The sequence below is a fragment of the Nomia melanderi genome, chromosome 10, assembly GCF_051020985.1.
Source record: "Nomia melanderi isolate GNS246 chromosome 10, iyNomMela1, whole genome shotgun sequence".
NCBI classification, from domain to species: Eukaryota; Metazoa; Arthropoda; class Insecta; order Hymenoptera; family Halictidae; genus Nomia; species Nomia melanderi.
In genome coordinates this window covers 11,508,194-11,534,894 of record NC_135008.1, presented here as the reverse complement: position 1 = coordinate 11,534,894, position 26,701 = coordinate 11,508,194, and the positions used below count along the sequence as shown (strand labels likewise).

Sequence of the window (26,701 nt, the reverse complement as noted above, 5' to 3'; positions counted from 1 at the left end):
ACAAACATTATAAAACATTTCCATTGTGTTTTGTTAAAAATTAACAAAAGCAATAAGACCGTTTAAGCATTCAATTTTCTTCCCAATCATACACAGCTAAAAGATGTGTAATTTGGGATCGGTCTTGATTTGCGCAAGCATGAATACCTTTAATTCTATAAATAAAATTTTCATGAAATCATTAATATATAAACCTAGGCAATTAGTAACAAGTATGAGATTTGTACATTTACAATATAAAAAATAATTTTAATTCTATTTCTAGTCCATTTTATAATTTATATAGGTGCATTATTACAAACCAAAGAAATAGAAGTAAAAGTTGAAAATGAACATTCTTTGAGAATGAAACAGTTTCATAAAAAACTGAAACTGCAACCTATACCAAGTAAGTTAAATGCTTCATATTTAAAACAATAATAAAAAATATAAATCAGAGATTGAAAAGATTCCAAAAATAACTATTTGAAACCGTTATATATCAGTTCCGACTGAAGCAGTTATGAAGAATTGAAATAAGTCATAACTATTATTCGGTATATCGGTTCCGGTTCCGGTTCTATAACTGTTATTTATGGGTTTTTCATAACTATTTCAAGAGTAGAAACCGATATAAAAATTGTTTTCAATCCCTGATATAAATACTGTATAAAAAATATAATTTTAGGGGTGCCTCCAAAAGAACGTTTTGTAGATTTGTTATTAGTAGAAACCGATCCAAATAATGGAGAATTAATAACAAACGGTGAAAAAGATCCAACGAAATGGGGAGACTGGCAACATGGTGGACGGGTGAGCGACTTTTGAATAAAAAATCATAACTTTCATTTAAAGATTTGAACGTATATCCAAAATAGAAGGAAACAAGAATCTGAATTCGTTTTAATCTACAAAATCAATTAATGCTGATTATAAATCTTATATCTTTCTCATCTCTATAAACTTTTGAAAAATTTTATTCCAACATAATGGAGTAACACTTACAAAATAATAACTGTACATATTCTTAATAATGAGAATAAAAATGTTAATACTGACAAAAAACTGATGTCCATATGAACATGAATTTGATATAAAATTGGGAAAATTTTTCTAGCAAACAATATTTAAATTTACATAAACAAATACTTGTTTAACTGTTCATCAATGAACCTGATAAATGTAATACAAGTAATTCTCTATATAAACAAAAATATCATTCATCCAGAAATTTGATATAATGTATCATATATTTGTACCTAACAATCATATCAAACGCAATAAACTAAATTTCTAATCTAATACACATATGCACAAAATCCACATTCAAAGGTACATTCAATTAATTCTTACATGTTGCCTGATGTTTTGTAAAAAGCGAAAAAATAAATAAATGTTTTTTTTAATTGCACAAAAATTAATTAAATCTATACATAAATCCGTAAATAAATGCAATAATTTAATTGATTCCATTACTTAAATAATGAATTTATTCCCGTACAAACATGTTATTAAGTTATCCCTATTAATTTACCATACTTTCGATAGTAAACATTACATCTCAAATTGCCATGTGTCAAAAGGTATTCCAACATAATTTTACACTGTAAAAAGTTATTTTCATATCTTTTTATGTACAATTTAGTAGTACTGTTGATTAAAAATATTTAAAACAGCGTGATAAAGAAATTTTTCAATACTGATTATCAATTTCTTTGTTCCTATGTAAAAGTTCTATAAAAAAGTAAATAAAAATATTATTACATTAAAAATGTTGCATGACATGGAATTAATATTCACAATCTTGTTGTCTAATTAAGATTATTTTTCTAAAGTGAATCGTTTTATATTTACATTACAGATCTATATTATAGTATGAATACAGGAATTATCAAATCACACTTTTATAATACGCAATACACAAAATACAAAATTTTGTTATGAAAAGTTGAAATTAAAAATAGCGAAGTATGTACAAAATGGCGGTTCTTAATTTTAATGTTTCCGTTCTACTCCTAACAGATCCATAGTCAATATATTGAGATTAATGCTCATAGCATTTTCACTTGGTGAAACTTGTGTAACTTATAAGAAATAATAATGTCCTCGTTAAACTCAATATTTTTTTGAAAATGTTTCGTAGATCTGAACATTTTGTTAATCTTAAATTAACTTCCCTAGTTTTTCTTTTATTACAACTGAAAAATGACTAAGAGAATGCGCTACGTTTAAGTTAAATTTGAAAATGCTAATGCGAATTATAAAATAAATGAAAAATAATCTAAAAATATAAATATACTGAAATTGAAATAATAATCTTCAGTCTTTCATCTAGCATCGACGGACCTGAAAATTGTAGTTTAAGGTAGCATCGAATATTAAAGATTATAGATCTTAACGAGTTATAAACTATAAAGTTTTATTGATGGCTAACACATCTCGCATCATCATGTTCCTTAGTGTCCATAAAGCGTTTACCACATTCCCATGGTTGCCTACACCGTTGCCCAGCCATTCGGCTGGTAATTTTGTTACATCAGGAATTTGTGTATTTTCTGGATTAGCATTCATCTGTTTATCCCAATTTGATATGTACCGATTTTCTACGTTTAATGCTTCGATATACCTATAAATCGATTATAAATAAAATAATTTACAAAATGGTTATTAGTAATGATAAGTGTAATTTATACATATTAGGAGTACCCATAAGTCGTCAATCTTTTTTAGATGGCTGAGTTAATTTAAGCTGACTTAAATATATTTATTAACGAGGATAGGTTTTCTGATATATGAATAATAAAGATAAATAATCAAAAAAATTATCCTCGCTAATAAATATATTTAAGTCAGCTTAAATTAACTCAGCTATCTAAAAAAAATTGACGACTTATGGGTACTTCTAACATATTAATATTAATGGCTCACCGTAAATAGGCGTCTGAATGTAATACACGACTTGGCCTTGGAGGAACAGCAACAAACATTGGTTCTGGTTGTTTAGCTGCAGGTATATTGCTCGTTTGCGTTGCAGCTGCCGATGTTTCTACAAATAATTTTAGATGTAATAACACATACATTGCTACATTCGCTACAAATATATTAGTGTACGATTACTACAAATCAATTACCAGTTTCCATTGGCGGTAATATCGTTGGACCTTTCGATGCCATATAATTTCTATAATAGAAAGATGAAATTTAAAATGTACATGTGTAATTCCAGAAGTACAACTTGATAATTTTCAACACGTACTTGCTTCTTTCCGAAGGAGGTATTATACGTCCATTTGACTTAAGGATATGTACTTCCTTAACGTGCCTCGCGAGTCTTTGCACACTTGGAAATGGAGGTACAGATTTTTTCGTACGGCCACAGCCACGCCATTGACATTGAAATTCTACATCTACAAGGAAAGTAAAATTAGAGTTTTAAAATTTCATTCAGCATTAATAGTACTGAAATAACATACCACTAGCAGCGTTAACGAAAGACGATTGTACATGTCCGTTTTGTTCAGCAATACAATGGTCGATACAATCAGTCATATCTTCAAATTGCCAGTCACAGTTATCCCAACAGCATTCGTATACAACATCTTGCAAGGAATTAGTGCCTACTGAAACACTAGTGCCTACTTTAAGTTGTCCACCATCTTCGTTCATTTTAATTGCTCTTTCTTCCCATGCTTGTTTCTCTCCAGCTGGTAACTTCCTCCACTGGAATAAAGAAGATTTATATTTACATCATTCTTTGTGTAACATTTTGAGACTCTGTAAAAAACCCATTTGTTCAAACCTTTTCCATAGTAAAAAACCGTTTTCTATCGTGGATACCATTCATAAAAATCAATTTTTCATAAACAATGAAGTATTAATAATAAATGATTAATATATACTTTATTGTTTCTTTCAATGTACACCTGACCCTCGATTTACGCGGTAAATTAAAATACTATTCACGCGGTAGTTTTTACGGGCGGTCTTAATTTACGCAATCTGAATTAGTAACACCGAATAAAATATACTTTTGTTTTCTGAAATGTCATTGTTATTATTCCTTTTGATTACGTGTGTTAAACAAATATGTATTTTTAAAACTTATACCAGCTTTTCTTTCCAATATTCTGTTTTTTTTGTACTAACAGATTCTATTTACGTGATTTTCAAAAGAGTTTGCCCGGAACAGATTTTCGCGTAAATCGAAGGTCAGATTTGCAGTAATTTTAATAAAAAAAATGTTGAGATGCAGATGCGTGAATGGTAACCTTAGGAACAACTAAATATACTTGAAAGAAAGACAAAGCATGCAGAATCTTTTTTCCTGGGAGATACATTCTAAACAGAGTTTCGTAAGTTCCCATGACATTATAATTAAAAAAATGTAATCTGCATACTGTCCTCCTTCAATAGATTCTTACCATAAACTAAAAATCAACACTAAAAAATAAATAAATACCTCGTTGCCAACAATTCTGCTAATCTCCCCAAAGGATGATTCGGGATTGTTTTGTGTAATCTGCGTTCGCATTTTACTCGAATACAAAATATAGCCCGTAACTAATTTCTTACCCGCCGTTTTCTAAACAGAAGAAAACACAAATTATAATGTCACTGTCTTATGAACGAGTCTTGACATTTACACCTTTGTAAGGTAAGATATTCAATTTTTTGTTCTAATGTTAGATAATGAACGGTGTAAAAATTTCAAAAAGAAAACAGTAGTATGCTGGCATATTTCTCTAAACAAAATAAAAAATGAAATAAATATAATGTAACATGTAAATGAATGGTAAACAAATAATGTCACGATAAGGCCTACCTTCTTAGTCGACACAGGTGTTTGTGTATTGGAGAGCACCGGTTGAGCTTCTGCGGATCCAACGGACGGTGGACCACCAGCGTCCATGCTGTCCTCCCCAACTCCTACTCCTACTCCCACTCCCACGCCTAATCCTACTCCCATGCCTAGTACATCGGGTTCCAGCTTCGGTAACAATGGTGATGCTTCCTATACCATTTATGTTATGTTACGTTCATTATCCGTTACCGAGTGTAAGATCATGAAAAGCTTTGGAATATTTTTCGGTCGTTATAACAATTCTATATGAATGCTAATAGCTATGTAAAATGATCTCTGATTAGATATACTGCAGGATGCAGTGTCTATAAATTTCACATTAATCCTGATAAATTTAATTTTAGTACGAAGCATTGTACACTTTGCTCTTTTTTTATATTTTCCTCTGATACTTTAAATGTATTTCAAATGCCTAAATTAGGTACTAACACCTTGCGTATTCTGTTCAAAGCACATTGCTTCAGTTTCATATTATTTGAGTTAGAGTGACATGGAAGCGAGACTATTTGGTGGTACTCTATGTATATCAAATATACATGTCGTATATACATATATACATATACACACACTCACACATACACAAGAAATGTACATACATATATATGTATAATATATAGTAATTATATATATTATGTATATACATATGTACACACGCGCGCGTGCGAGTATGTGTCTGTATGTGCATATATAGATATATATAGATAAACCCAACAGGTGCTCTGAATTTAAATCGATGATAAACAATTTGTATGGAAATATGTTCTATGTAAACTATATTATTATATGCGTCAATTAATATGTATGTATCAAATACATACTATATATCTATAGATATATATATATAGATATATATAGATATATATAGTATGTATTTAATATATGATATAATATATAATATTATATATATAAATAAATATATATAAATATATATGTAAACAAAAAAAAACAAAAAATAAAATAACAAAAGAAAATGAATATGCCGGCATAGAGTGAGAAACATGCTCAGATACAAATTTTTATGTGGTCTTCATCACACGCAAATCGTACTCATGTGTACAATGTAACCCTAATTTGGTCTGGTAACATTTTCATAACATTAATCATACTCATACGAACTTGCGTATGACTTTAGGGAAACATGCATCTTTGCTGTACCACTAACAGAACGAAAAAAATCTATAACAAGAAATTACCATTTCAAATTGAGTTGAACTAGGAGTAACAGACTTGACTTGGTTTTGCGTTTGAGCCACATCGCCCGGAACCTACAACACACATGTCACATGCAAAGCAGTATATTTAGTTAATTGCATACTAACATAATAGACTACTTATTGTTATTGAATTGTTGCATGTAATGTTAGCTTGTATGTTTTAAATTGTATACACACTTTAGCAGGGTTGATAGGCCTTCGGAAGAAGTATATTTCATCTTCTGTTACTGTTGAGTTATGGTTGAATTTTTTCAAACCCTCTTGTCCCAGTTTCTTCATGAGGCTTTTACTTTCATCGTATAACGATTCACAGATATATACATCATCTTCTGGAATTTCTGTCGGTCGACCTACACATACACAAACATTTTGATATTATAAAATACATTTTTCTTTTTATTTTTATCATATATTTGCTCGTCTTTCATTAAATCATTTTTCATTTACTTACTGCAAATATACTCTCCGTAATCGAGGACTGCGCATTTTCCGACAATAGCTACAATAGGGTGGGTACCATCGACAGTAGACAAGAAAAGTTCTTGTTTGTAAAATAATTTTGTAGGCGTATGTGGCACTTCTGTGGGCATTAATAACCATGGGCCTTTAAAATAACATTTTCCACTAAAAATTAAAGAATTGTTCTTGACAAACATATTAATTATATAACACTTATAGTAAAATGTATTTTATAAATCTTACTCTTTGGTCGACCATATAGCATCAATTTGTGCAATTTGTTGTCTACCTCCATCTGTTGCTACATAAACAAAATCTCCTGTTTTTACAGAACCCGCACATGTATTATATTGTTCGTAGTAAGTATTTTCTGGATCCTCTGAATTATATAATATTACATTCTATAAAGAAAGATAAACTAGGTAATACATCTTCTAAAAGATGCTAAATTGACTTCTATATCACATTATGGTTTACAATTATATCATGTATTAGTATACAACTTACAGGTCGTTCCTTTTCAGTTAATTTTTCTCCTTCTTCTAACTCTGCAATTTCTTCTTTATGTTTTTCTAGTCTTTCCTTATACACTGATATTACTCGTTTTGGTTCTAACGGTTTGTCTCTTGACACAAGTTTTAAATGATCCGGATCAAAATTCCAAACTTTGATTTTTTTAAAAGCCCGTGCTTTTGTGGAATACCGCGATTCACATACATATACATCTTTTTCTAAGAAACCTTCTGGTTGCATTCTAAAATAATCTTTAACACTTAGAACACAACACCTGCCAGCTACCTTTGCTAAAGGTACTGCTACATGAGCATCACTTTTGAACAATTCTTTATCAAGAAATTTCCTAGAAGCTACGTGGTAAGTTTCACTTGGCCTATAAAATAAATTGCCATATAACATTTGTTGTCCTTCTGCATTTGTCCATAAACGTTCTATAAGAACTACACTATACTCCATGCCACGTTCTGTAGGCTCTATGTATGCAAAATCTCCAGCCCTATAAACTTCTTGATTAAAACTCATTGAACCACCATTGTCACTATTAGTTCCTTCTGTATTAGTATTTGTTTCAGAATCCTATGAAAAAGAAAACATATCTCAGTATGTAATACTAATTTTTCATTATGCAATTTTTATGACAAAATAATACATACTTTTGTTTCGTTTCCATCACAACTTTCTTCTTCGTTAGGCAATGTTAATTCTTGTTGTTGTTTCACGCGTTTTAGTTCTGCGACTTGAGCAGAAAGATCAAGTAGTGTATAATTAAGTGCTGGTGAATGTAATAAATCTCCACCACGAGTTACTTCATCACGAGTTCGCAAGAAAAATGCTTGTAACTCTACACTGTCTTCAAAAGGTTGAGAGTCTGTACGTGATAGTCTCCTAGCTCTTTCTAAACATGTGAACACATCTTCTTGGAATCTGTCCAATCGTTTGTAAACTCCACGATCTAACCTTCTTTTAATTAGGTCCAATGATAACCCTCGTACTCTGTTATTTAAAATAAATAAAAAATTATTTAAATTAATCCAACAATGGAAAGTATAATTTATAATACATAAAAACAAGTACATATTATTTTATTCTGATTGGATAAAACTTACTTTTTTCCATCTACAATATCATGCTCAGGAAGTTCTGCCATGGAGTCTGAATAACATCTTCCTTCTTCGTCTTGGTGATTATAAAGAGCAGTAAAAATGGTTGCCAATATTTCTTGAACAGCAGCTGATACATCTGGCACACTTTCTTCATCTTCGCTTAATTGTAACTTTGTTTGTAGAACTAATCGTTGTAAAATTAGTGCATCCTGAAAAATTATTTCAACTGATTCAAAATCATGTTTCAAATTTATCGATGATATTAAAATTTTCATGTTTCATAAGCATGTTTATCAGTGGGCAATATCTTATAAAGGACAAAATCGTTCTTTACTTCTGTTTCATTCTTCTTGCACTTTTTTGATAACCGTTGATCTACTTCCTTGTCTCTCATTAAACGAATAAAACAAGGTCGTACTTTCAACGTCTTGGGTAAAGAAATATTATTTTCTTGATTATTAATATTTCCTTGTTCAGACATTCTGAATAATAGTGTATACACATAAAACTTGTAAATAAATTACAACATTTATAAAACTTATATAGTCACAACATGTATAAACATCTAACAGGTAACTTGTCTTGTATTTAATTTATAATTATTAATCTGATAAAACTGCATATCGACATTAATTATATTATTATATTTATTCATAAGTAAAAAGTAATCTTTGTTCTGTAAAATTCTTATATGAAATAGTATGAAACGACAAAGATACGAAGGTAGCTAACTTCACGTAACCTCAAAAATCATGACCGTAAACAGATCAGGCTTTCCATGTTTTAGCGCGAAATTTCAATTGCACTTCAAACATACACTCTTCACGGTACATTACACTTACTTACTACTAACTTTTTAGTTAAATAAACGTTTAGTAATAGTTAACATAAGTAAATTAAATAATAAACACAACCTTTTTCTCCTTACACTGTAGATTTTCTTATTAGAGGAAATGAAGAATGCCAATTATAATTATTATAAACTAATTATTCATTTTTAAGTTATTTAATTTGTTTAAATTGAAAATATTAAATTAAAAATAATTATATTTAGCTTTTTTAGTAAATAGAATGTCATCTTTCCTTGTAATTATCCTAATGACAGATATTAAAAGAATTCTTATTGTACTGTTAAATATTATTACGATGAGTACATATATTATTATACAAACCTTGTATATTTGTGAATCAGGCTCATTATATTTGCAGGCATTGTCAAACATTAATATAAAATCTGACACGAGTTCATCTAAATTTTCATACCCATTATTCTTCAACGTAGAAGCTATTTTTTCCATGTTCATTGGTTGTTTGATAACTTCATAGTAATCAGGATACTCATTTTTATTTGGTAATTTCATAAAAATTAAAGATAACTGTCTTCCTTTAGCATCGTGATAATCTTTTATAGTGTCATACATAGTTTTTAACTTTTGTAAGTGTAGTGGTATAACCTTTTTCGGTCTCCTATCAAAAATAAAAATATTAAAAAACATACTTTTTGCAATTTTCAATAAAGTTAAATAAGTGTTTATAATATTACACACATTAAAATGCTATAGATATTTTACATGTTAAAATTTTATAGGTATATCAAGTGGTACTTTTAATACTTTACATACCCAACATTTCTAGTTGGCGTGGATGCACTTGGTTTTATAGGTTTAGGTGTTTCTGGTAATGGACCTAATTCTTTTACTTTATCCATCAGAACTTTTTCTAAAGTATTTGCATCTTCATATATTAGAGAACCTTCTTCATTGTACTGACGGCAATTGTTGAACATTAACTGAAAATAAGAAAGTAATCATATAATAAAATATCAAGATCTGTTATATATAACAAATATATAATATATTCAACTTTTTCTTATTAAAAATGCATATATATGTATATATACATATATACATATATATATACATATATATATATACATATATATATATACCTTAAAATCTTGTATTAATTCATTTTCATTTTGATATTTTTCTGCTTTAATGTTGGCCTCAATAGCTAACATATCAATGGGTTCTGCTATTACTTGATAATAATCGGGATATAATTTTTTAGAAGGTTTTTCCATGAACATTAACATCAGTTGTCGACCATCTTCACACTATAACACAATGACATTCTTTGTATTGTTAAGTTTGTGTTTCAATCGTTCAAATTGGAATTACTTACAACGTATTCTATCACACATTTAACTAGTGCATACAATCTTTTTTTCAAAGGTATATTGTCTTTATATTTTCCACGGGTTAACAGATTTGAAGCACGTTTAATAAGTTTTGGTTGATGAGAACTATTTTCAAATTCACTATCAGAATCTGAATCCTATGAATGTAACAAACGTGTTAATATTCGTGTGTACATATAATATATATTTTACGAAAAATAATTTTTTCTTACATATTTCAATAATAAAATGCATAGAAAAGAAAATTTTTCTATTTAATATGTTTAATGCGATATATATTATTTACCTGATCAAATTCTAAGAGTTCTTGTACTTTCTCCTGCATTATTTTTTGCAATTTTACAGCAGACTAAAAATCATGGTATGCATAAATTATAAAAATTAAACACGTGAAAATTTTAAACCAATCAATGTTTTTACCTTATATAATCTAGATGTGTGAATGTTATATTTTTTTGCATTCTCAAACATAATATTCATATCCCCAGCTACTTCGCTAACTGTACCATATTCACCTTTCTGCAACAAGTCATGAACCACAAAAAAAGTGACTTATAGATATAATAAGTAACTATATTAATTAATTTTATTAATTACCTTTATTTTTGTACGAATTTGCAACAAAGAAATAGGATTTTTAATCATTTTATAATAGTCAGGATATAGTCTTTTTGATGGGAGTTTCCAGAAATATTCACTCATCCTAACTCCTGAATAATAAAAAAGATCTAATCAATATCATTTATATAAAATATTATTTAATAAAATACTTTAATATAATTTTCTAAAATACCTTGGTTGTTTGGCGCTGTTCGAATTGTTTGAAATAGCTGCCACTGCGGATTGTCAGCTTCTTCAGTTTCTGCAGATTCTTCTTCTTCATCGTCACTTTCCTCATCTTCATCCGGTAATGTTGCAGTTTGAGCTATCAAAGACTGAGCCATAGTGCGGCTGCCTCTTTTACTTCGTGTAGATGGAGCAGTTGTTGCAATTTTTGGAACACTGCTACTTAATCCGATATCTTGTTTTCTCGCTGCTGCAGTAATAATCTTTTTTAAAAGTTTAGCATCTTTGTAAATTTGAGAACCAGGTTCATTAAACTGACAAGCATTACGACACATTAGCATTAAATCTTTTTCCATGTCTGCAATACTGCTGTACGCTCCCTCTTGAATTTTCCTTGCAACTGTTTTTAAATCCACTGGTGTTTCTATTACATCATAATACTCCGGGTACAACTGTAAATGTAACATTTTTTATACATTTGTACAAAAAATACACAGTAATACTTCACAAGCAAAAATATATCATACTTTTTTAGATGGTTTAAGTTGAAACATTGTATGTAATGGTCTATTATTATCAGCTGGATCTGTTGCTGTCATAACAGCCGCGAATAAATCTTCAAATAGTTGTATTGTCTCTTCATCAGGATTTGTAGAACTTTCAGATGTATCTTCTGCATCATCTTGTTTTGTTGTAACTTTTCGAGCCTAATAATTGATATTATATTAATTTTTAATTGATGGCACAACATAATATTATACACACAATTACATACCAATCTGGCAACTTTTAATATAAGTTTTCCTTTAGGTTCTGGATCCTCATATTCTTCTGTAATTCTATTTTTTGTATTTATACATAATTCCCAAAGTTCTGTAGCATCTTTATATTCAGGAGATGTACGCTGTTTTTAAGAAACATTTATTGTTGCATATTAAATTTCATATTTTTTCATGTTCCTGTAATCTTTATGTTCAATGATTTATATATTATTACCATATAAAAAGCTTTTGCATTATTAACCATAAGTTGAATATCAGCTGCTAAATCATCCATATCTCTATACTCGTCGGTTTTTAGTTTTTGTTGAACCTTTAATAGGTCTATAGGATTTGTTACAACTTCATAATAACCTGGTTCTTGTCTGCGTTTAGGCACACGTATAAATGCATCACATAATAATGTTCCGTCTTCTTTTTTTTGATTACGTAGTACATCGTACAATTGTTGGCACAGGTCACTCTAAGGAATATTCAATTAAAAAATTATTAAATATCGAACTATTTTTATATATTAAGAGCTACCATAATACATAACAACTTACAGGATCTAATTTTTTTCTCCTTTTTGTTGGTTCAGGTGGTATATCATCACCGTCATCTTCTGTACCACGACTTGCAACTGAAGATGTCCTACGACGCTTGTTCATCTTCAATTATCTTAAAAAGTATAAAAAAATAAACGTATACACAAACACAAATAACACCAATGTTCTATATCAACATTGAGCTACTACATTATAATCCAACATCTAAGTCATAGTGTCACTGTACACAGAAAAGTCTTTGACTACATGTAAGCCTGACCAATATAATTGCATCATTTGGAGTACATAAAATCGGAGCACAATCGAGAACCATACAAGTAAAATTTCATACACAGTCTATAAATTTACTAAATATGTCGCTTCACAAAGAAATTCCTTTGCGTACGTATTAGGTATGAAAGTAATCGAGATACACAACTGCAGTTAAGAAAATTTCGCCGCCATGATATGTCGCCACTGTGCTTTAAAATGCAGAAATGCATAACGTTTCAATTTTTCGACCTAACATTGTAAATGAATGTATTGCAAATTGAAGCTGGAAGTAAAAATTGTAACACATCTATAGTCCAATAACCCTCGGAACAACTAGTGAATATGGTTAAGTTCATAATAAATCGCCGCTTAACTAAAATTTACCGCCATATCAAAATCTCACTGCATCTTGGAACTCTGTTCCTCTACAGCTACAATTGTTTTTCTTCTCAAAGCACTTGTGTTACCATACTTTGAAATTCTCACCTGTCGTTAAAATTTGTACAAAAATTTTTTTATTAATATACAACATGTAAAATAAAAGCGTTATAAATATTGAACGCTTTTCATCTGCAACGCACGATGACACACGACTTGGCTAACGCCATGCCGTAAGCAACCGCGGGTTTATAATCACACGAACTGTACGATCCTATGGCCAGAAATAGAGGCTACTTCACATGCGCTTTCATGTGTAAATTCGCTCAGTCGGTATGACGGTTTTTAAACATTCTGCACAAACTTAAAATACTTGTTAATATGCATATCCAAAGTTTGTCTGAAATTACAGTAGTTGTTAATTATAACATTAATAAGCATTAACATATTTAAATTTCTGTAAATGTTAATAAAAATTATTGTTATGACAAACTTCCATATTGAAATAGAAATTAAGGCTAAGTGAAAAAGACAGCATATTGCAAAATCTTGTTTATTACTTGATCGTTACTATTTATTTAATTATGATAATTGTATTTTATGTAACAAAGACCATTAGTAAAAAGAATAAAAATATATTTAGATTGATTTGTTAACAAGTAAAACTAATATAACTCGTACGAATGAATTAAGTAAAATCAGAGAAATTTTCAAGTGAGAATTTAAAGAATTAATACTAATGACAATATAGTGTGTATGAATTTTTGAAAATGCAAAATCTATAAATACGGTATTAAGATATAGAGGTATAAGTCTATAGTAGATTTAATTTATCTTTTTCTGTGTTCTGTAGTATTTTATTTTAAAATAAATTAATAAAATATTTTAGGAGCACAACTGAAGTAGCTTAATTTTTGTTTTCTTGTACTGATAAATTTAAGAAAAATTGTTTGCTGAATAACAACAAAATTTTATTTATTTATTACGTTTCTCAAAATTATGTTTACTTTACCTTTTTGATATCAAAAGTATTGTATCGTACCAAAGATATTCTCTTAATTATAATTTTGATTGTAAGTTACATTTTAGTTTCATTATAATATATTTGAAAATTACAAAAGTACAATGACAGCTAAAGAAAATTTCATATAGGATTTAAAGTTCTTATTAAAATAATATTTCGTGTTTACGCATTAACTAATACCCGCGATTCTTTAATTTCTGACTCTTACATATCGATATTGTACGCATCGATACTTATACATATATATATTACACAACTATGTATGTAGGTACTGCAGAATACTTGTGAATACGTCTCGTATTGTGATCTAACCCTACCCATAGCCATTTTAATCTGCCTCGAAGGAGTACGTAGAAGGAAAGTAAGTTTAAGCGTATTGTATTATATTATTAGTTTTATTTGTTGACAATAAATATGTTTACGTAATCATATAACAAAATATTAATCTAAACATATTTCTACATATTTAACGAATATTTTATGTGGTTTTCTGAGAAATTTATTTTTCTGTTAGGTAACCACTTACACCCTACAGTTAATATTTGATATTATCTTAAAATGAAATGTTCTTTTAAGTGTAAATAAATTTGTTATCAAGGATTGATCTAAATATTTTGGGAATTATTTTATCAATAGCTAATCTTTTTAAATAAGTCAGCAAACTTAAAAATATATTTTAATTTTCTAAAAATTTTAATTTTTTGTACAAAATAATTATATAATAAAACGTAACAATATAAATTACGGGTACATGTTTAATTATATAAATAAATAATTGTAAATTATCCATCTCTTAGTATAATCATTTTTTGTTTTATTGCAATAACTTTTATATCTTTTTTAGTACATGATGGCTAGCAAACTATTTATTTCATGTTTGCGACAAAACATTCCAAGCCATAGTCGTAGGATGTCAGCACATAGTGTAATGTTTCCAGATAGAATTGGCAATAGAGATGTAGTAGGTCATGGATATAACGGAGACGAAACATATGTTGATCGTGTTGATTGTCCCATGCCTGCTATTCGTTTTAAACGAAACACTCCAGATGTTATGGTATGATAAATATTAAAAAGTTCACTTTTAAAGAAATTTATTATGGACGAAGGAAATTATAAGAAAGAATATAAATAAAAATGTGATCATTTTCATTGACATATTTTAAAATATACGATAAATATTCCTTAATATAAGGAATAATTAATATAAATATTTTATTAAATATTTTATTAAATATCTCATAATTTTATTTGTTATCTTGACTTTAATATGAATGTTTTAACACAGCATTATGTATATAAAAATATCTTGAGACACTTATATTAGTTAACGATATATGATTTTATATAGGCATTGAGAGAAAAAGAGAAGGGAGATTGGAAAAGATTGTCGATTGAAGAAAAAAAAGCATTATACCGTGCTAGTTTCCGTCAAACATTTGCAGAAATTCAGGCTCCAACCGGAGAATTAAAAGGAGCTTTGGGACTATCACTTGTAGGTGTGGCCCTCAGTATTTGGTTATTTTATTTCTTTAAAGTTTTTGGTAAGTTCATCAAATATAACAATATATTTCATTAAGAATATGTGCCCCAAAAAGTATATTTTTTCCTAAATAATCAATGGAGTATTTACAAGGAAAGTGTAAGTTCTTCAGTTTGGTCATTCTGTTCATTGTGCATTATAAGCGCAAACACGCAATACATTCTTAGATTTTTATGATTTAAGTTTAATAATTACAATATGTTCTGGTTGTAATTTGAAGTTCTATAAAGTATTAGTTTAATTTAGTGGTAATGTACTAGATTTTATTTGGCATGTGTAAACATATACTAAATTTTATTTATTTAAATAAATATTAACACATTGTTGCACACTTTGTAAAATATTAAATCATATAATGAGGAATAATTGTGTAGTTTGATGGAAAAATTTGTGTACTATTCTTTTACATTTTTCATACTCTTCATACCATTTACTAATCTTGATTAAAGAAATATTTATTAATCGTGTAAAATTAACACAAAAATGTTTTTTAAATAAGAAAATGTTATTGAAATTATTAGTGATTATTTGAATGATTAAAGGTATCGAAATGATAAAATCTGTGACCATTTTAAAGTTATAAAAACTATTTAAACTTTTTGAGGCACCAAAGAATTTGAAGAATATATTTCTTTTACATCTTTTAAAATAAATTTGTATATACTTTATGAAATTTTACAGCATATCCACCATTACCAGAATCATTTGATGAAGAACACAGACTTGCTCAAATGGAACGTATGAAATTACTTCAAGTTAATCCTATCTCTGGAATTAGTGCTAAATAGTAAATCTATTTAATTTTTATCTAAAATATAGTTAAAAACAGTATATTATAAGGTAACACTTATTCAAAAAATGTTAAGTGTAAGATTAGTAGAAATAAAGTGTTACTATTAAAATTAATGTCTTTAAATGTATAGAATTCCCCATTTAACTTAAATACCTTAAATATTTTGTTTGTTTTTTGATAATAGAAGAAACTATTAGGAGAACATACGAATTTTCGAAATAACAGAGGTATATACTTTTATTTTGATAGCGTAGTAACTAAAGTTTAGAACATTTTATTGATTTATGATATCATGACTTCTGTAAGATTTAGAGTATACAAAAATTCAAAAATCTAAGAATAAATAATAAAATAATGTTGTGCGAAATATCAAAGTAGGAAAACTTATTTTAACAAATACTTAAAATGATGTCCACCAATCTTCACACATTTTTATAAACATGTAATATACATTAGTGGATTATTGAAAATTCAAAATGACCAACAAGTCACATGTATTACACAAGTATACTTGCTCAGAAAATGGAACAGAAACAAGATACAAATATTTTATTTGTTTGGTGAATAAAAGTTAAACAATTTTTTCATTAATCAAATTTGTTGTATGATACAATACATATTTTTAGCAAATTATAATGTATTTTATGAAAACGTAAAGAACAAATTTGTGTCATTTTAATCAATATTTTAGTAGAAAAATAAAAAGACACGTACATTTTGGCATCGAAATAATCTAATAATATATGAAACAGTTAATAATTTTAATTCAAATATATTTTGTCACATATCTATTTTACGTATATCTATAGTATCTTGTAACCTCTTGCTATCTTTTTAATTTTAGATTTTGCATGTATCGTAATTCTAATTTTAGAATTGTTTAATTTTTTCGTTTTCTTTTCTTTCTACGGATGTTAAATCAGATATAAATTTGACGATTCTGGTGGAATTTATGATAATCTTGTAGTATTATGTAACAATACCTCTTTAACAATATATGTACATCACAGGTTTCAGGTCGTTATTATGCTGAAAGTAATACACAACGACCACTTTTAACTTTTCAGACAAATATATTATTTTTTAATATAACATATTCAAATATTTTTCCTTGTCCATTCTCGCTTCAATTAAATTGTTAATACCATTAACCGCCGTATTGCCTCAGGATACTACTATAAACTTCTTTCATACTTCATCATTAGTATTATGTTACTTTCATTAAATTTCCATCCAAGTGAAATAAATTAATTTTAACTTCGTTGAAAAACTCTATATTGTTCCAGAAGTACTGGTTATAATTTACATATTCTCTGACAAATTCTAAACATTGTAAACTGTATACTTTTTAAATGTAATTGGGTTTCATTCGTGCAACCCTACTCTAATTTTTGACGGAACATCTAGTGTTAATTTGGAGACACTTGTTCTGGGATTAATTTGTCTAATAAGTATTTACGCGATACTTCTCTGGTTTAGTTAGAAATTTTTACCTTCCTTGTTTTACTTCCCTATATAATAAACTCGGTTTACTTATTTAGAATATTTTGTACTGTAAAATGAGACCTGTTTTTTATTTTCCCAACTTTTACCTTGACAATACAAGTTTATAATTAATTTTCTTATGAAAAAAATGCGTTTGCTCTTTTCAAAATTGTAACGCGAATTATTATTAATAAACAGTGTAAAATAATTTATCAAACATAACTTAGCGACCAAAAAAAAGAAGGTACATGTTATTTAAAGGATTCTAAAGAATTTTAAGCAATGTAATCACAATCATTTGAAATATACATTCCTTCTTATTTTTGTTAATAAAGTGACACTAATTTAGGCGCATTTTTATTCAATGCGTTATTATTTGCTAAGAATACATGTTGTACTACTGCAACCAAACTATTCAACCAAAAAAAAGTTGTGTTTTTGACGATTTCTGTATTGTACGTACATTTAATTTTACAAGTAATAATATATACCATACGGAATTTTTTATGATAACATTATTGAACCATTTTATATCAATATCATCTTGAATAGTCAAAAATATACAAACATTCTAATCCATCAATTATCTAATATATTAGGAATTTCCACAATTTAAAAAAATCGAATATTATTTTAATATTATATATGTACGTTTCAATACATAATTAGCCCATAACTGAATGAAAAATTTACATAATTTTAGGTTGATAAATAGGTTGATTATTAAATTTTTTTCCATGGGGAGCAATTGAAGTAGCAAATTTTAATATTTAACCGAAAATTATAAAAAAGACTCACTAGAACTGCACGTACTAATATCAGTCAGGAAACTATAAAGAAAACTAGAAAATCGATCATTTACTGTTTACAAAAATGTACAGAAATTGGTGATTATTATTTTCGACGTTTGTTCAATAAATAAATTTGTCTTCGCTAATATCTAATATTATTTCATTATTTATATTATGAATATATATATATATTATATATATATATATTTCATTATTACTTAAAGGAATACTTTTCTTTGAAACTTTTCCTATCATTAAAAACGAGTCAAATATTTAAAATATTCCAGTTAAGTAGACCATCTCGTGTATCTATGAATATAGATGTAAAATATTTCAATAAATTAAACAAATACAAGTTTTTATTTTTTTTAACTTCTCTTTTTCCATCCTAATTGTTTTAATGGAAATTCGTTTTATTAATGCGTTAAAATTTTTTAACGATTTATGATCAACATACCTATATATGTTTTCAAAGATTATACATATATGTAATTTTATATATTTAGCTGTTTATTGTAAACTAAAATTTAATATTACATTATGAAGATATAGTATCAAAGAAAATGACAATGTCACAAAGAAACCCGTTATCACTGTTTATTGAAATTTTCACTACTTACACATTTTTTTAATAATTTCTGAATACAGACAAACACAAATCACAAATTTTTAATAAAAACTTACGAAAAACTTGATTGCAATTAAAAAGCCAGTAATAATTTTTAAATACTATATACTTGGCTGTAGTAATAACATCGAAATGTATGAAATTAATTACATAGCTCTAAGAATATAAGATCCACATTTTAGTGTTCACAGCATACATATATCATATACACATAGGTGTATGTATGTTGTAATAAGCAATTGACATTCTAATTATAAAATTGAATCACAGCTTATGATGTTATTCATGGATAACGTTGCCTTCAATATTATACAGAATACTGTTCAAATATTATAAAATTTGAAGAAAAGTGAATATTTAATAGTATTAATCTTTCTTTTTGCACTGAAATTTAGTGAAGGATAGTGCTTGAATTATATAAATTTGTATTAACACAAAATGCAATTCGGGCAAAGACTCTTAATTAGTAATGTTCTGTTATAAGAGACATAATTATTTTCTTTTTTTTATTCGAAGAACAAAAATTTATTTGTTTGATAAAACGGAATGTAATTTTTAATGAATTAAATACAAGATACTTTCGTAATACAGTATTCGGAGTTCTCAGTGATATCAAGGCCTTTCTACGTATTGTCATATACAAAATTTTTTGAAATGTTGCTCAGTTTTTAAAAAGTAATATAGAACATGTTTTAAATGCAATGTCTGATTCATGTATTGAATTCACTTGACATTCGATCATGACATGTATGCTTACTATTATTTGATAATATAAAAATAATGTATCATTATTCAGGGGAGACTAAAAATTACAAACTAGTGTTACGAAATCAGCAATACTGTATAAAAAGTAAAGCATTATGCACAATTACGACTTTAAAGAACACAGTGTAAAAATCTAAATATATTATTTTTTCCAGCAATGAGTTAGTATTTTCAAAAATATTTTTATTCAAAATTTCTTGATCACCAGCACACGAACTTATAACTTTATTAAAATTCGGAAAATATACCAAAACATTTTCACAAACAGTACTGGACTTACATATTACAGAAAAAAATAGATGATTTTCACATACACTTAGACATGTTCATGACTTCAAATGATAACATATTGTAACAAATACTATTTTAGGTAAGTATAAAATAAAAAAAAGTAGGTAACTATTAGACTTATTTTTCTATGTTTGATAATGTATATTACAATATTTACAATTGGTAAATCCCAATATCACCAATTTTTTCTGTCACCCCTTTGTTATAAGAATATAGTTTCATATAGAAAACTAAGTCTTTATCATCATTATTAGAGCTTGCTTTGTAGCTTCATGAAATCTTTAAGAAAACTGCACTGTAAATAATCTTTGTATATATCATCCATATTATATAAATGTATTACAATAGGTTTTATCAATGGATTATGATAAAACTATTGCTATTTAAAGATCGTAATAAGCTTTAACTTTGTAAACAATAATTAATAAAACACAACGTATTTTCTTAATGTTTCTGTTTCCTTGTAATATGTGCAGTAATGCAAAAAAAAAAGTAAAATTAAACCAATCTATATTACAATTCTGTACGTCTTTGGTATTGTGACGTTCGTACAGAATACAACAAATATTTGTGATGAAATGAAGTATTTAACTACATTTAGGGTACTTCCTTGTCCCCATAAGAAAAAAATGTAGAGTTTATAAACTCTTCATCGTTATAAACACTGAGCCCCTCTGTACACAAAAGTGGAAAGGTTAATGTAGTTGTGTGATGAAAGTTAATCAGTGTCTTTTCACCACACGATTATGATATTGAGCTCGCTACTTAAATGACAAACAAAGTCCGACGTTATTTTGCACGTTTCATCACCGTACACAATCTCCAGTACCACGAGGTGTAATACACTGTTTTTTTCGTTTTACGGTTTGTGGTCTAGAACTTGGACTGTGGCTATTGTTATTACTTCCATTACTATGAAGAGAATGCTTTGCTTTACTTTGTCCGCTTATATTATTATTTATTCCACGATGATGATAATTTCCTCTGGAACTGTGGTGATTGCCTATGATAAATAAATATCTATATATTTATAAAGTGTATATAAAGAAATAAGGAATTATTCATTTTATTATAATGATTAATAGAATTATTATACCCATATAAAAAAATGTTAGACTTATACTAATTTGTACTGTTATCTTAATTGTGTAATCAGTGTATCTTGAAATGTTAAAATTAATAGTTTTATACATTTCTTTAATTTAAACATACCATGTGCAGTCCCTTTAAATGGTTTTTTCCATTGTGAATGATGATGAGTATGTTGATTATTATATATGTGCCTTTCTTTACTTCTATCTTCACCTTTTCCACCTGTATTAGGAGAATTACCCCGACTACATTCAGAATCCTTTGAACATAAAAAAATATAAATTACCGTTTAATGAATAAAGAAACTAAAATGATAATATAATGAAATTAAAATTCACTAATTATAATATTTTCTCATATTAACGAAAACTAATACTGTACTGTATCACTTGCTGGAGCAGAAAGTGTTGATGCATCAGATCCTGTTGAACTTGATAGCGAATCTACCTCGCTCAAAGGTAGTGGGAATGTTTCCTTTATCCACTTACGATATTCTATCACTTCATCTGTCACGCGAATTATTCTTCCTAGTATACTGCATAATTTATTTTTAATAAACATTTAAGAGAATCTAACAATAGAATATATATATAATATATATAAATTTTAATATTTAGGAAATCTTACCTTACTTTATTTGGATCATTAACTAAAATATTTAAAGGACTAACTGCTTGAGAAAGGACATAATAGGCCCAATCAAATGCATCTTTTACATAGAGTGCACCATAACTACTACGACCAATATCATTTCCAGGTGTAAGCGGATCCTCTATACATAATAAAGAAGGTCGATGGCCATCTATCATATCACGTTGAACCTGTAACTCATATAGCATGTTTACTAAATTTACTTAGGATGCAAATAATAAATTTATATCTCATATAATACTACCTAAGTTATAATTCGATTCATTAAATTTTAAGATAAATTTTAAGCATTTAATATAATATTTAACTACATTTTATGTCTTGTTAAAGTCATATTTTATACAAAATATTTAAAATCTTATATGAGAGGATTTGAATAACTTTTCCTTGTCTACATAAATAAATTATTGAAATAATAGTTTTGAAATCAATTATTACTTAACCCTTCACACTCGGAAATTTATCACTAAAAATGTTTAACATTTTTTAACAAGGCGAAGACAATATTCTTTGAAACTAATTTGAAGGAAAATCACAAGTACATTGAGGAACAAAGCTATTTTATTCCAATATTTCATGTATCAAGGCATTAGATATCAGAACATTAAATATCAGATTTTATAGTTTTACTGCATCATATCAAATGGTGACTGAGAATCGCCTTCTGAGTGCAAAGGGTTAATACTAAACAAACTTTTCATAAAATATTGTTTAAAATGTCATAATATAGTTTTATCAATTGAAATTTTATGCACAATTAATGGTTTCAAAAGAACATACATTACCTCTTCCTTCGATATGTAAGTACCACCATCTTTAACTCGAATTCCTGTTTTAACGTAATTAAATTTTCTACCATATAATTCCAAAAATTCTATTAATAGTACCCCAAGATTAGCATTTGAACAGTAAGCATTTTGTCTGGGATGTAACTAAAAACATAATTTTGTAATATAGTGCAAACTTAATTTTCTATCTCTATTGATATGAATTTTATTAATCGATTGGTCAGTATATTAAATTTATAAGAGATAACTTTCTAGTTCTACAGGTTTTTTAATAACTGACTATTATTCAAGTATTCCATATTTAAAGAGAGAACAGTAAAAACCTACCTGTAAAAAACTGATAGTCATAAGTATTAAACTATACGAAGAGATTCCACCAGTAAAAACTTCATTCAGGTCTCTTTGTAATAAAAATTGCTTTAATACCATAACTAGCTTCTCCAACACAGGATACCGTTTTTTGAAAGAGTTAATTAATTCAGCAGATTTGACACCATTATTCATATTAAAACTGATATCTACTTTAATTTCAGTTTCTTTATCAGTCAGTTTGACAATTGGAACACTAGCTTTATCCAAAACTTTAATAGATGATGGTTCAGCAATATTTTGATCCAGTAAAGCACGTTCCAAAGTACGCAATGGAAGATTTGTCCACATTCCTATTACTACTAAATCTATATCACTGAAATAAAAAATAAACTCTATGGCATGGTCTATACTATGTTATTCAATAATATATATGAAAAATTAATTAAATAACATTTATTATATTAAAAGACAATCAATATTATTTTCATTATAGAACATTTTTATGTATATAATATTTTTAAGTATAGTTGTATTATGATTATATAAATTTAAATAAGGATTTCAATGAAATATTACAATAAATATTTCTGTAAGTTACTGCATAAAATAATGTAATTGACTTAATAGAAATTATATATTTTCCTTCAGAATATATTACTAAACAGATTTTGTTTTAAATATGTACAATGATACGTACCTTGTAGGTAAATATAAACCAGTGCGAAAGCTGCCAAATACTTCAACCTTAGAATCTGGCCAGAGATCATAAATTACTTGTTCTATCCTTTTGACAACACGCATTCGTAAGCTATGCTCTTCGTTAGATGGACACATATAAGCAAAAAAATCTTCAATTTCTTCGTGCAACCTAAACATTAGAATTAATAATTAATAACCATTACATTTATTTACATTGATTTTGGAGTTTTTTCGTAACACAAATAAATTTTTATTACAGAATTATTATAATAAATATATACATATATACATATATAAATATATCATATATATATATATATATATATATATATAGAGAGAGAGAGAGAGAGAGAGAGAGAGGTGTGCGCGCGCGCGCGCGCGCGTGTGTGTGTGGTGGGCGCGCGTGTGTATTTTTATATATATATATATATGCTAGTCATTATTAATTATGTACAATAAATAATATATAAATATACATTACCTTTACATAAATTATGTACACACTTAGAAATATTTGATCATTTATTTAATGAACAATGTTTTTAACATTTTCATATGAAAGAGAACTGGAAGGATACTCTAGCTTCTATGTAATAATATTCAATGTATGTATCAGAAGAAAAATAGTGAAGCAGTTATCTTAAAGCAATAGTGTATCATATATTTTATTTTTTTATTTTGTACACTAAAAATACTGCAAGCTATCAAATTTTATTTCTAAAGCCTGTCACTAAGATATGTCAAATTAAAAATACATCATTTTACATCTTCTCACTTAAAATCTTGTTGATATATAAGTATACTTTTCTTCTTTGATAAAAAATATTATATATTATATAATAATCTTCATTTATAATTATACAAATTCTTAAAACATAGAATTAATAAAAACAATTATTTGTTTTAACTTGTAAATATTTAGAGCTTAGAGTGAATAAAATTATTTAAATAAAAGAATCAGATTTATCATTTTTGGTATATTAAAAATGGTAAATAAATAGAACACTTGTTAATAAAAAAAAATGTTTGTCATACTTTAAAAAATTTGTGACAAATTTTGAGAAGTTGTACGAAGAAAGGAAAACAAACTATTAACTCCAATATTAAAATCAAAATGTAAAATACTAATATAATATCGAATACATTTATTATTTTATATAAAATAAAGCAATAAAGATTATTAAAAAAATATAAGCGTAAAACAAAATAAAGAAAGATATTTAATGTTCTGTATTATATTAAAAAAATATATATACATATATTATCCTAACTAACTTTAAAGGTTTATAATTTATAAATGATTGTAAAAAATTTCACACTTTAAAAAATTGTTGGATGTATTAATTACTTAAAAAATATTGATGATATATAATTAGAATAAGATATTGCTCAATTGTTCTGAAAATTCATATCATTTAACATAAGACATCAATAATGACATCAATATCTAAATAATTCGAAATATTGTAAATACAAACATAAATAGTTATATTACATAAACATCCACGTGTACTTATAAAATCACTATATTAATGAATATTAAAATTTCAGTTATTTCCGTCAATATTGAACAAACTTTTATTCCAAATTAGTATAAAACGATTCGTATCGTTCAGATTTTTAAAAGACAATAGAGTTTTCTTACTTATAACGTCAGTAATTAGAAATTACAAATGAACCCTACTATACCCTATTTGTAAACGAGCGTGCAAGGCACATAACCTTAGCCATGCCCATATGGAAAAATTACGCAGAAGACAATAGCTTTATATCCAAAGAGCAAATAATAATGTAATATTCAAGGAGAATACTCACCCAATAACTCCTTTTGAATAATGTTTATTTTGTACACGCCACGGACAGCCTCCGTATTCGCCAACTAAGGCTTCGTAATTATAGTTCATGCCGTAGGTGCTAGCACGATTATCACCTTTCCTACGCGATGGATTATAATAGCTATTGCCAGTGTGATGTTGCATGCGGTCCCCCGTACGAAAATTAAGAGAATCCAAAGCTATGAAGTCTTGCTGAAGCTTCACACCCATCACATTCGAAGATGAGTCGTTCTTCAGCGTTAAGATATCAAGACCCTTTTCAGCTTCCCAAATGTGTAACCACAAATCCTTAGCGGGGCCGAACTGCTCCGGTTGATACCAACCGATAGTCGGATCCATTAAATAGTTCTCAATTTTGTATCTCACGATTAATGGTCCTTGTACACTACACTACAATTCCAATCTTAATTCAACTTTAATTGAAAAATTGTCTGATTTATTGTAACCTGCGAACACTATGAAATTCATATATACGATCAATGAATAACAGCATTTTAGAAGGAACTTCGTATGCTGTTATATGATATAGTATGGCAACGCCTCTAAGACTTTACTACCAGAGGGCTACCAACTAGTAAATACTTCTCGTAAGTTCTTGAATAAAACTGAATTTTAAGAACTTTTTAAACGAATATTTATCCATTTAAAATAATTTGTTAGTTAAAATATTATAATATAATATAAGAGAATATAAGAGAGTGGTAATGGAAAAGATAATATATAAAAGAACTTATCCAAAGTTCTATATCATCAATACTCTATTATGTTAATAAGTACCACATGATAGAATCACTCATTTTAATTATCGTAATTTCATGAATAAACACTTTGGACAGCAAAAAAAGTATCAGTAAACATTTTCTAAAAGATTATTTTCTATTATTCGGAATGCTTGAAATTTTTTTAATTCAATATTTTTGGAAACCTGT

General features: G+C 27.5%; 4 protein-coding genes across 11 annotated transcripts; 2 read left to right on the top strand and 2 right to left on the bottom strand.

The window, feature by feature from the left end:
* The first annotated feature begins 17 nt into the window (after positions 1-17).
* On the top strand, positions 18-1,955 carry LOC116428727 (uncharacterized). The gene is made up of 3 exons (XM_076371531.1): positions 18-388; positions 668-792; positions 1,841-1,955. The coding sequence occupies exons 1-3, from the start codon at positions 346-348 to the stop codon at positions 1,856-1,858; spliced, it is 186 nt and encodes a 61-aa protein (XP_076227646.1). The 5' UTR covers positions 18-345; the 3' UTR covers positions 1,859-1,955.
* On the bottom strand, positions 1,014-13,363 carry polybromo (protein). Of its 7 annotated transcripts, none has more exons than XM_076371523.1 (27): positions 13,082-13,121; positions 12,443-12,557; positions 12,115-12,360; positions 11,894-12,022; positions 11,646-11,825; positions 11,126-11,570; positions 10,930-11,042; positions 10,753-10,851; positions 10,619-10,681; positions 10,317-10,469; positions 10,081-10,248; positions 9,755-9,921; positions 9,305-9,599; positions 8,136-8,341; positions 7,683-8,022; positions 7,021-7,605; positions 6,757-6,914; positions 6,506-6,678; positions 6,232-6,404; positions 6,034-6,105; positions 4,802-4,990; positions 4,439-4,561; positions 3,453-3,699; positions 3,236-3,386; positions 3,111-3,160; positions 2,908-3,025; positions 1,017-2,605 (listed from the first exon to the last, which is right to left on the bottom strand). In XM_076371523.1, the coding sequence occupies exons 2-27, from the start codon at positions 12,545-12,547 to the stop codon at positions 2,389-2,391; spliced, it is 4,965 nt and encodes a 1,654-aa protein (XP_076227638.1). In that variant the 5' UTR covers positions 12,548-12,557; positions 13,082-13,121; the 3' UTR covers positions 1,017-2,388. The 7 variants fall into 7 exon arrangements, with proteins under 7 accessions (XP_076227641.1, XP_076227640.1, XP_076227638.1 ...); XM_076371521.1 differs by lacking the exon at positions 13,082-13,121 and adding an exon at positions 12,635-13,071; XM_076371522.1 differs by lacking the exon at positions 13,082-13,121 and adding an exon at positions 12,777-13,071.
* Positions 12,744-16,544, top strand: LOC116428725 (cytochrome c oxidase subunit 4 isoform 1, mitochondrial). 2 transcript variants are annotated; one of them, XM_031980746.2, is made up of 5 exons: positions 12,744-12,762; positions 14,368-14,460; positions 14,944-15,156; positions 15,451-15,643; positions 16,324-16,544. In XM_031980746.2, exons 3-5 carry the CDS (start codon positions 14,947-14,949, stop codon positions 16,428-16,430), a joined length of 510 nt encoding a protein of 169 aa, XP_031836606.1. In that variant the 5' UTR covers positions 12,744-12,762; positions 14,368-14,460; positions 14,944-14,946; the 3' UTR covers positions 16,431-16,544. The 2 variants fall into 2 exon arrangements, with proteins under 2 accessions (XP_031836606.1, XP_031836605.1); XM_031980745.2 differs by lacking the exon at positions 12,744-12,762 and adding an exon at positions 13,024-13,042.
* LOC116428709 (terminal nucleotidyltransferase 4B) lies at positions 16,323-26,306 on the bottom strand. Its single transcript, XM_031980707.2, has 8 exons — positions 25,753-26,306; positions 23,936-24,106; positions 23,254-23,611; positions 22,924-23,070; positions 22,115-22,308; positions 21,869-22,022; positions 21,608-21,746; positions 16,323-21,398 (listed from the first exon to the last, which is right to left on the bottom strand). The coding sequence occupies exons 1-8, from the start codon at positions 26,109-26,111 to the stop codon at positions 21,202-21,204; spliced, it is 1,719 nt and encodes a 572-aa protein (XP_031836567.1). The 5' UTR covers positions 26,112-26,306; the 3' UTR covers positions 16,323-21,201.
* Positions 26,307-26,701: the final 395 nt, after the last annotated feature.

Excerpts from the sequence above, each read along its gene's own strand:
- LOC116428727 (XM_076371531.1), top strand. The coding sequence starts at position 346 with ATGAAACAGTTTCATAAAAAACTGAAACTGCAACCTATACCAA. Across the intron at positions 389-667 it reads GAAACTGCAACCTATACCAA|GGGTGCCTCCAAAAGAACGT; the intron begins GTAAGTTAAATG and ends ATATAATTTTAG.
- polybromo (XM_031980726.2), bottom strand. The coding sequence starts at position 12,547 with ATGAACAAGCGTCGTAGGACATCTTCAGTTGCAAGTCGTGGTACAGAA. Across the intron at positions 8,023-8,135 it reads GATATTGTAGATGGAAAAAA|AGTACGAGGGTTATCATTGG; the intron begins GTAAGTTTTATC and ends TTTAAATAACAG. Across the intron at positions 6,915-7,020 it reads TAACTGAAAAGGAACGACCT|AATGTAATATTATATAATTC; the intron begins GTAAGTTGTATA and ends CTTTCTTTATAG.
- LOC116428725 (XM_031980745.2), top strand. Across the intron at positions 14,461-14,943 it reads AAGGAGTACGTAGAAGGAAA|TACATGATGGCTAGCAAACT; the intron begins GTAAGTTTAAGC and ends TATCTTTTTTAG. Across the intron at positions 15,644-16,323 it reads TTATTTCTTTAAAGTTTTTG|CATATCCACCATTACCAGAA; the intron begins GTAAGTTCATCA and ends GAAATTTTACAG.
- LOC116428709 (XM_031980707.2), bottom strand. The coding sequence starts at position 26,111 with ATGGATCCGACTATCGGTTGGTATCAACCGGAGCAGTTCGGCCCCGCT. Across the intron at positions 24,107-25,752 it reads TATTCAAAAGGAGTTATTGG|GTTGCACGAAGAAATTGAAG; the intron begins GTGAGTATTCTC and ends TCTAATGTTTAG. Across the intron at positions 21,399-21,607 it reads ATTTAAAGGGACTGCACATG|GCAATCACCACAGTTCCAGA; the intron begins GTATGTTTAAAT and ends TATTTATCATAG.